Raw genomic sequence first — 10,100 nt, 5'->3', positions numbered from 1 at the left:
CCCCCCCCAGGGGGTGACCCCTGGTCTGGCACTGAAAGCCTTACAAGTATTTTACAGGGACAAGAGCTGTTCACAGCAGGCAGCCTCCTGGCCAGGGGACAGGGACTGCTGCTGCACACCCCGGGAGTGATCTGCTTTTACCCACATCTCCAGCTAATTAGTAGTTGAGTTGTAATAGAAACATCACATCTGCTGCCAGGGAGGGACCAGCTTTTAACACGTGCTCTGCAGGTCAGGGACTGTTTGCCCTTCAGCTCCCTATAAAAAAATGTTTTCAGCGATGCCATAAAATGTTAGATGGAAGCAGTGTTAATTATTTCACTTTATAAGGTGGAGCAACTGCGCAGCATCAGTAGCTCAAAGGATCTTGTGTTTCTTGCAAAGCAATGCAGGGTGGGGGGCATGGGGCGAGGTGGACCCCGGGGCTGTGCTGGGGGCAGCTCTGCAGGGGCGGTGAGCTATGGGATGAGGCAAGCTGGGCAGGGGGGTGCTGCACCCTGACATCCCCCCCCGGCCCCAAAACCTGCCTTCCTGCAGATCTTGGCCAGGCCGTGAATCTCCCTGTCCTCAAAACGCTGCCAATTAACTGGGATGATAATTGTGTCCTTCATAACTGCACACAGGGCCCTGGGGGAGCTGCCGCGGTGCCCCCAACTCACAGCGAGCCAGGTCCCAGAGCAAGGGAGATTATTAGAACCTTATACATGAATAAAAACGTTATCACCTCACTCTGCAGAGGAGCTGCTTAAATTCGTTGCAAGCCCCATCGTGCTGAGCATCTGCTCCAGAAAGCAGGAAAGAAGCGAGTTGTTAAGGCAGGCACTGCGTGTAAGGAAATTCGTGCTTTGGCTACAGACGGAGGGCGATGCCTTTGGAAGGTCTCCCTCCCAGCATTTTAAAAAAGGGTTTCTGAAAGGAAAGACAGAATGATTCTCACTCAGATATGAAGGCCTTGCCACGTTTCCTGTCTCTTGACCTGTAGCCCCGATAACTTGTTACACCTCAGCTCCAAAGCATGCAACAACCTCTCCAATACTCAGGGATTGCTCATCCAAACTCGGTGTTGCTCAAGACTCTCTGTACTGATGGGGTTTACACAATACAAGTTTTCAGGAACACGAGCGGCTTTGGAAGTGTGGAGCTTTGCTTAGGGAAACATTGTTTCGGAGAGCAATTCCCAACTCCCTCGCCATTTCACATCCATTTTTCCTCCACGTATATCTGAGCCTCTCCAGCTCACTAGCTTCTCCTCTGCCCCGCTGCTTTACCACTTGTCAGTTAAGGAGGTCCTGGCTGAACACAGAGATCATTTCACACTGCAGCACAGGGCTGGCAACTTCCCTAAACAAACACACCGAAACCCAGGAGCGGGGCGTAGCAGAGCAAACCTGTCTGTCCAGGCGGGGCAGAGCCCAGAGCTCAGGTTCAGGGGTGCTCAGCTCTCCTGGGGCCCGGTGATGCTGGCTGGCACAACCCCACCACCTGGTGCTGGCACCCCATGGGAGACCCTCAGGACAGGGAACCGAACACCCCGAGGGCTGCTCACTGCCACTGGCAGCAAGACAGACCGACCCCATTTTGCAGGGGGCAGGCGCAGGACCTGCCCGAGTCCACGCAATGCTTGGCTGGAACAGAGGACGGCCAGGGGAACGGCATAGAAAAAGCAAGGCAGCATCTCTGGCGAGCAAACGAGGCTCAGTATTTTCTTTTCTGAGAAGTTTTCTGCTGAGGGACTCTGAAGCAAGCGATAGCTGTGCCAGACGAGCGCAGCCGTCCCGTAGCGCAAAAGGACACGTGCGCAGGGGGCTGAGCCTCCCCCACACCGAGCTGCCGACCAGAGCTCCACGCAGACACGTCTGTGCGTGCACACCCATCCCCACAGCCGCAAAATGAAACCCAAACACGTTTGGGGTGAGAGGACTGAGAAGTATTACCCTGGGATGTGCTTATGACAATCGGGCTCAGCCTGATGGGACAAGCATCTTGCCTGGCTTTTCCCTGCAGTTTCTACCAGATGGTCGGGGAAGAGGAGAAAAAGAGCTGTGCATAGAGGGGGCGGAATTTCTTCTAAGTGATCATGTGCTTGAGGACCGCATAACATGCAAAAGGGGTTAACTGGGCTTATTTCAAAGCAATTTCAAATATTTTTAGCCTGCAAGGGCAGCTGACAGCAGTCCTTCAAGTTCTGGAAGCTGGAGTCTGCCTCTGTTTTAGCAGCTGGCCTTGGTTTTTCCCCCCTCTTCACAAAACAGAGGATGAAAGAGCTTGAAAACATTTGTTTTGAGCTACGTGGAAAGGCCTTCTATAAAGCCCTGTATGTGGTAAACAAGGGAGCAGAGTGAGAGGGGGCTGCCAAGCACACTGGGGCCAGGCAGGCAAGCCCGTGGCACCAAGTGGTGGTTCCAAGCACCCACCACGGCACTGACCTGGAGCTCAAGGGACCCCATCGCACGGGGGCGGTCCCAGGGTGGCCGCAGGACCAGAGATGACGTACCTGTTGCATTGGAGAGTGCGAGGGACTCCATGGAGCCGCGGGGAGTCTGCTCGGTGGGTGTCAGGTCCTCTGTGAACTTGAGGGCATTGATGGGGTGCCGGGTGCGGCACTGTGGCGTCGGCATCCCACCTTCCTCTTCCTCTTCGTACTTGGGGACTTTGAGACTTCCTCTGGTCTCGGGGAAGCTCTGGTTGGACATGTCGCTGTAGCTCTCCTGTGAGCGAAGCCTCCCCGAGTAGTAGTCCTCTCTGCAGTCCTGGATGAAGCTGCCGCCGTGGCTCTTCATTGCCAGCGAGGAGCTCCTCTTTGGATTGCTGAAATGTTTCGCCCATAAATCCGGCTGCGAGCCTGGGACCTGGCTGGGGTTATAGGAGGTCCTTATGTTGCACTGGCTGAGAAGCTGCAAAGGGCTTTGGGACTGACTTTGCTCCATTTTGTTCCCATAATGATAGAGCTCGTCCCGGCTCCTCCACAAATGCTCCCTGTTGAGGCTCGGCGTCTGGCTGGCCAGGCTCAGCAAATCCATCTGCAGGGACAGCGGGTCCACGTCGGTGGAGAGGCGGTTGGAGGTGACCTGCAGCTGGTTGCACGGGCTGCGCGCCCCCTCCTCGCTTTTCGCCTTGTTCTTGCCGATCTTGGCACTGCGGCGAGACTCCTTGGCTCGTGCGCTCTGGAAAGCCGAGTCGGAGGAGTCGGAGCCATTGGGGTCATCGCCAACGCTGCAGGCCCTGGAGCAGAAGATCTGCCCCTGCTTGGGCAGGAATGGCCGTCCCAGCAGGGACTTCTTGCACTGTGCGCAGCAGAAGCAGGTCTCAGTGGCGTGCCAGTGCTGGCCATCGTACGTCATCTGGCCCTGGTCGATACCTTGATGGGGAAGATGCACGGTGTCAGAGTTAGCCCACGTATGTCACTTCACACTGCACTTAACATCCGTGTCCCCTACGAGCGACATGCACCCAGGCCTGCTCTCAGAAGCCCTTCAGCAGGTTTTCTCTGATCCGTGAAGTTAAGCCCGTTTCTAATTCCTGGCAGGCTGCAGGCTTTTGCTCAGGAGTTACTGGGAAAGGCAGCAGAACCAAGCCTTAAGCTATTTCGTATTAAATGGGGATATTTCCGATCGTAAAGCAAAGGAATGCAAGAAGTTCTCCATAAAGTCCTTGAAGTCAAAGCAATAATATGCTGCCTATGTAAAAAAAACCAAAAAGCCTCCAACTACACAATAATGAGGAATTTGTGCTGCCTTGGTTAAGTATGTAACAGAGCAGATGACATCCCTGTCCCTCACTGCTACCACGGCCCGATCCTCACTTTATTTTGGCTGTTAGACCCCTTTTTCTGTGAGCAAGAGAGAAGAGCTGTCCCCAGGGATCCGAGGGCACGCCCTTGCCTTGCGCCCAGCCAGGTTCCCAGTTGCCCCACCAGCCCCTCTCGGGTTAAGTAAAGGACTTGATGAGGAGACTCCGTCCCCCACCAGCGAAACCCCAGGGAGCGCACGTCTGCTGCGCACACACCGCTCCTGGTCAGAGGTGTGAGCAAAGCTCCCAAGCTTTCAATTATAACGTTTAGTCACTTGTTGAAGCTGTTGTTCATGGCAAAAGCCCCTGTTACCTGAGAAACTGGTGGGCTGGCCGGCACGGCGGGGGGCTGCACTGCACGTGTGCTCAGCACGTGCTTGCAAACCCGCCGCAGCCGTGTTGCTGGGGGGGGCTGATTGCTGTTGGATGATTTATAACTGGAGAAAATGTACCATTCGTACAAATGAACAGAATGTTAATGGCCCATTTTATTCCAAGCTAGATTTGCTTTAGTGTAACTGGGTTTTTTTTCCTTCCCTTATAACGAGTGAAATGTTTTTACATACAGACTGGAGTGCTCTGCTTGTGTACAAAGGAGAGAGGAGAAGGTGGGTGGGATTTTACCAGCTCCTTTTCCAATGCCCTGAAGCCATCTTGACAAGGAAGAGCACAACCTTCTTCCTCTGAGCCTTGGCTACCCAAGCCTTACAAGCCTTCAGCACACACTTACCTCTGATTTATGTGGCTCTTGTGCCCAATGCTCCGTGACTACCACGAGCAACTTGGAGCAAAACGGCTGCAGCCTCTCCTTTGCTAGAAAGGTGCAGATATGCACCAAAACAGGCATTTTGCCCCCAAACCTGACAATCAGCAGACTCTGGACGGATGGGCAGAGGGGAGGACAGCAGATGGGGGAAGCACAAGAGAAGGGAGCATGCAAGAAGCGTTAACAGCTGCTTCTCCACCGTTCTGCAGCTGAGCTTTCAGGAAGGATGTGCTGCAGGTCACAGCAAACAAGTCCTCCAAGTGCTTTGCTGAAGCCCTGAGTTTCCCGCCCCGTGCCATCTGGCCGTTGCACATGAGCAAAATGGTTGGTTTTTTTTTTTTCTTTCCCCACAGCCTATGAAATATTTGAACAGTTGAGCTCACCTCCACAGACAAAGAAAGCAAACACATGCAAATGCTCAGCCAAGTGGCAAAAGGATGGGAGAGAACAGTGAAGACTTCCCAGCCCACCCAGCTTACCGCCCCCCAGGTGCCGGGGGGGCAGATGGCCTCCAGAGTAAAACACATTCTAAATCACTGTCCTAGAAATGTAGATTGATGTGTTATTTCTTTCTGACTGAGAACATCTATCTGCAGGTTGATTAAAAAAGGCAAACAGAAACAATAATGATGGCTAACGATCAAGCATCTTTCCTGTCAGGAGCTCATTAACTCATGAGGATCCTCTGGCAGGCTTGATTGGGAAGAACTCTGCAACTCGAAGAGCCAGACTGCTTATAGGAAAATGGGATTTAAAGGGAAAAAAACAGTCAATGTGTTGCATCAGGCCAGAAAAAGCTTTCGCTAGTTGCAACGGCTCCTGAGGATGCTCTCTGACAGTCTTCCCTTCCAACCACGTAAAAGGATAAGCAGTGGATTAACCAAACAAACTGCTGCACTAGCTCCTTGGCGAGACGCAAGAGGGGCATGAGCCTCTCTGGATGCTCAGGACTGGGGCAGACCCCAGCCCCAGCCTGCAGCCCCAGGTCCTTGTCAAACACTTAATGCAACAGCTCTTGTTGCCAGGAATGACCTTCGAAGCAGAGGTTTGCCCCACTGTCCTCCCACACTGCTCTCACCCCAGGGCTGAGGGACGGTGGCACGTACCAATGTGCTGGGCGCAGGTGTCGCAGTACTCAGCGTAGAGGGACTCGAAGCAGCTGCAGCAGTAGGGCCTGCCGTCCTTCATGATGTACCTCTGCCCCCCCAGCACCGTCTCGCATTCAAAGCAGCAGAAGTGCTTCATGTGCCAGTGCCGCCCTTCGGCCTCGGTGCATTCGTCGGCAAAAATGATCTGTGGCGGGGGGGGAAACACAAACGTGGAACAGAGTCAGGTGGAGAGGGGACCTGGGACTCGAGCGCCAACCTTCATGTCTCCTTTCTGTACATGGCAGCTGTGCCCCTTTGCCCATACAACCTCCAAATTTTACAGGTAACCCCCCCCGGCATGCACAGGGAACTCCTGTGGTTTGGCTTGCCATGAGGGCACCCTCCACTTCTCAAGGAAATCCATTAACATGCAAATACTTCAGGACCACATTAGGGCACAGACAACAAAGCGTTAAGGCAGAGCTTGCAGTAACGCGCTCGTAAACCCATCCATCACAAGGAGAGGTCGATCAGGGTAATAAACACGCTTATATACAACCTATCGATCTGGTGGACTTCTGAAGAACAGAGCAGCCACTTACTACAACGCATTTACCCGTCACTGAAACAGGGACCCGAGTACAAAGGATGAGTGAAAACATGAGGAGAAGTGGCAGCTCACGGGAGGGGAGAGATGACGGAGCTACCTGGCTCCGCACTACCGCCTCTACCCCAGCTTGTGTCCTTGTAAAGGTGATAGCCGTGGGGAAACTGAGGCATGGAGCACTGGTAAGAGTGGGCTGCTGAAACACACATCTGAAATGGTTCTGGCAGATGCTTTCTTGCTGTCTCTGCTTCCTATCCCTACTCCATCTCCAAAGCCAAGCTGCGGGAGCAAGCAGCAGCCTGGCTCTGCTTCCCTGGCTCTCCACTTCAACACAGGACACACCAAAAGCTTTTCCCCCGTGGCTCCTCTTACCCCAGAGTTACTCTTTCTCACAATTAGCGTCGGACGTTTCAGGGGAAGAAGTGCGCGTTAAAGAAGGAGCTGAATGAAAAACTTACACAAGAATTTGCAAGGATAAAAAGTACAGGAAAAAAAAAATTACCCAGGCTAAGCCACAAGGAAATAGGGCCAGTCGAATGGTTACGAGTTGTTTTTATACTGGTAATGTTACAAATTTAATTGGATACATACGTCAATGTTCTTTATATTTGAAGAGCATATAGCCTTGGATATTTACTATTACACGCTCGCATAGATGGGACGTGGCATTTTATAGTACATATGGTTTTCCACTCTATGGTTTTCATAACTTTAAAAGCCAGAACAATTTCCTTCACCAGCCTTTTAAACAGAGATTGACACACTGAGAAATGCTCAGAGGCGACTCTGTACGGTTTTCTAGATTCGTTTTGTATTCCATTTGTTCAGCTTCCTATAGCCCCTTAATCTCTCTTAAAGCCTATTGCAGCTTGGCATGTACTCAGACACTACCGTCTTGTAGGAAACACAGCACTCGTCCCACCAGAGGCTCTTCTGGGGGAACAGGGGAGAAGGGAGGGCAGCACACACAGCTGGGCTAAAATCACACGGCACAGGGGTGTGCTGTTACTGGATATGCTCATGGAAAACCTCCCCGGCCTCCTGCATGTAGACGAGGACTTCTCTCAGAGCAGCTGGCAAGGGGAACCCTCTCATGCCATCCCCATGGGTTGCATCCATGGCAGGGTATATCTTTGAAGTGACAGAAGACGGGGCAACTCGGCTCTTACCTCGTCGCATGCCGCACAGCGGGGCTTGAGGCACTCGGCGTGGTGTCTGCCGCAGTAGATCTTCCCATCTTGGTAGAAGTAGATCAGGTCGACCAGGAGCTCGTTGCAGACGCTGCAGATGAAGCAGGGAGGGTGCCAGCAAACGCCATGCCCTGCTCGCGAGGCGAAGACGGCCATGTCCCCTCCGTTGATCTGGCCACCGCACTGTCAGAAAAGACAGTGTTTAATGGGGGGCCAGTGAGCCGCCCATCACCACCCAGCTGCTTTCACAAGTACCACAGAAGAAGGCTCCTTTCTGGCATCTCTTAATCTCTTTTCATTCCCATTTTGTGGTCACAGTATTAACAGCTTCCCCCCTCCATGAGGCCAGGAGCTGCTATGACTGCTCCACATCGAATATTGCAGGGTGCTCCTGGCACGCTCCCCAAGAGACCCCAGTGCTCATAGCTTGTGGGGGGAACAGGGTGAGTGCTGCTCCTGTGAGCTTTGCTTAACTTTGGTGATTCAAAAGCCGTCCCGCCAGTTCATCAGCCACTACTCACCTGCTCGCAGATGGCTCCTGTCATGGTTACAGGGAATGGCCGGACGTTGCCTCTCCCTAAATTCTCCCTCTTCCTTTGGTTGCTGAAGAGCTTGAGCTCCCTCTTCTCCTCCTCATCCAAAGAATTGCAATAGCGGACCTAAAAAACCACAAGCGACGCTCAGTGTTAGTTAGGGGTGTGCCTGGCTCCCTGGTGAGTGAGTCGCAGTCCCACAGGCTCTGCAAACCTCTGCAGGCGTTTGTCCTGGACTTGGGGGCGCTGGAGAAAGACTGCCGCCTGGGCTTCAGTCACCCTGGGGTTCAGCCACAATTTCAAGAGGTAGAGATGAGAAGAAAGGTCAGGACGAAGGCTGCTCTCAAGGTGTTAGGTTTGTAGTGAAGTCTTAAATGTTGGCTCCTCTGAGTGCCACCTAGACCCCGCAATCAGACTGATGGCTTTCCTGCTTTCTCCCTACGGCAGAGGTCCTACAGCACCTTCAAACCATTTACGGGCATTTCAAACATGCAGCCCGTTTTCCCTGTGTAAATGATGGAGTTCCAGCTATCTGCAAACTCCATCTATTCTTCCAGCACAGGGTCAAGTTTGCACTTATGCAAAACCTCCGTGTTGGAAGGTAATAAGGAAACAGGTAAAGCAAACGGATACAAACAATGAACGATGCAATTTCCCTAAAGCTTATAAACCAATGAGGTTTTCCTGACTGGTTTCACCCTGCAGGCTTAGCCCTCGGCTGATTGCATCTCAGTGGAGAATCTGACTGAAGAGCCAAGGTGGCCACACGCAGCACCAGCGCCCAGTCCAGCCTCCGTTACTTTGGAGAGAAGCTTCACGGAGCTGAGCAGGATTATCCACGTGAGCAACCAACACACCTTGAATTTTCAAAGGAGCAAAACTGAGCATGAAGAGAAACTGGATAGAAAATTTGCCAATATGCAGAAAATACACACAGGTTTGTGCCTCCAGCTTGCAGCAGCACAGGCTGCAGAAGTAGCGTTTGTGTGTGTTTGTTCCTCTGTTCTTCGGTTGTTGGGAGGCTGCGGGTTTTCAGCGGCTTCCAGGGAAGGCAGGCAGGCAGGTGGCAGCCTGAGGGTGCATGGGAAGAAGCCCCTGCGCGGTGCCTGGAGCTCCCCCGGTGCTGGCACCACCATGCTGTGCCCACGGCACCCAGCCACGCGCAGGCAAACTCATTAAAATCTGACCTAGATCAAACAAGTTACATGCATCTATTTTCCAGAGCGGCTTCTTCAGAAAGCAGCATGGAAAACTTTTTTTTTTTTTTTTTGTTGTTTACAAAGGGAAATTCTGTGGGTTACCAGAAGCCAGTGATCTCAGTGGCAAGGACAGACCCTTTTTGCTGCCTTGCATCTTGAGAGACGTAAAGTTCATTTGCTGACTGGTCTTGACTCAACCTCCAGCTCGCCGGGCTCTCCCAGCTCATGAAGCTGAGCCCGAGTTAAACCCCTCCCTCGGCACACGCACTCCCACTCCCAAAGTGAGTTGGAAGCAGCCCTTGGGAAAAGGCGTTTACAACTTTGGATCAGGCTCTAGCTGATTTCGACAGCTTTTCAAGCTGCTTTTAACGTGGCTTTGGCCTCTGAGGGCTGAGAAAGTGCTTTTAGTGCAGAAAACTGAAGAAACATGAATTGTAAAAATTTTAACTTTAAAAACAAACTGTTCCCTCCCTAACTCCAACACAATCCAGGCAGGGAGCAAATATAGCACTTAAAAGGTGACTTGAACAAACACTAAGTAAAAGGAGAAAGGTCTGAGAAGGACCAGCCATGATTCCAACAAGAGCAACCCCACCCACAGCCCTCACAGATGTCCGAGCATGCTTCTCGGTTACTAACCTCATTGTCGTGTGGTGGCAACTGGTGTAAGAGCTGTTTTATGCGAGATTTTTCTCCTGGGCTGTTGACATAGGGAACCTTGTCCTCAGGCAGGCAGCTGTAGTACTGGTGCACCTACGGAGCAAGAGAAGGAGCTGCAGTGGGGCTCCCTGGCCGAGCCCGTGCCCAGCCAGCAGCCACCCCCCAAACCAGTGAGTGCCGGGTCTTCCCAACGATTAACAAGCTGGGAAATCCAGCCAGCCACTGCTTCAGTTTTACTGCCTTTTCTCCAACGAGAAAGAAGGCTGGC

General features: G+C 52.5%; 1 protein-coding gene across 1 annotated transcript in view; it reads right to left on the bottom strand.

The window, feature by feature from the left end:
• PRICKLE2 (prickle homolog 2 (Drosophila)) overlaps window positions 1–10,100 on the bottom strand; it is a gene marked incomplete at its 3' end in the record, with an annotated part of 30,759 nt that overhangs the window by 8,428 nt on the left and 12,231 nt on the right. The window contains exons 2-6 of the mRNA XM_010135107.1: window positions 9,812–9,925; window positions 7,962–8,099; window positions 7,420–7,623; window positions 5,662–5,848; window positions 2,495–3,358 (exon numbers count right to left, since the gene is read on the bottom strand). Of these exons, the coding sequence (XP_010133409.1) occupies window positions 2,495–3,358; window positions 5,662–5,848; window positions 7,420–7,623; window positions 7,962–8,099; window positions 9,812–9,925 (1,507 nt within the window). The remainder of the gene's footprint in view (window positions 1–2,494; window positions 3,359–5,661; window positions 5,849–7,419; window positions 7,624–7,961; window positions 8,100–9,811; window positions 9,926–10,100) is intronic.

Source organism: Buceros rhinoceros, unplaced genomic scaffold (assembly GCF_000710305.1).
Source record: "Buceros rhinoceros silvestris isolate BGI_N320 unplaced genomic scaffold, ASM71030v1 scaffold17194, whole genome shotgun sequence".
Taxonomy (NCBI): domain Eukaryota; kingdom Metazoa; phylum Chordata; class Aves; order Bucerotiformes; family Bucerotidae; genus Buceros; species Buceros rhinoceros.
The sequence above is the reverse complement of the archived record's forward strand: the minus strand, read 5'-3'. Positions and strand labels throughout refer to the sequence as shown.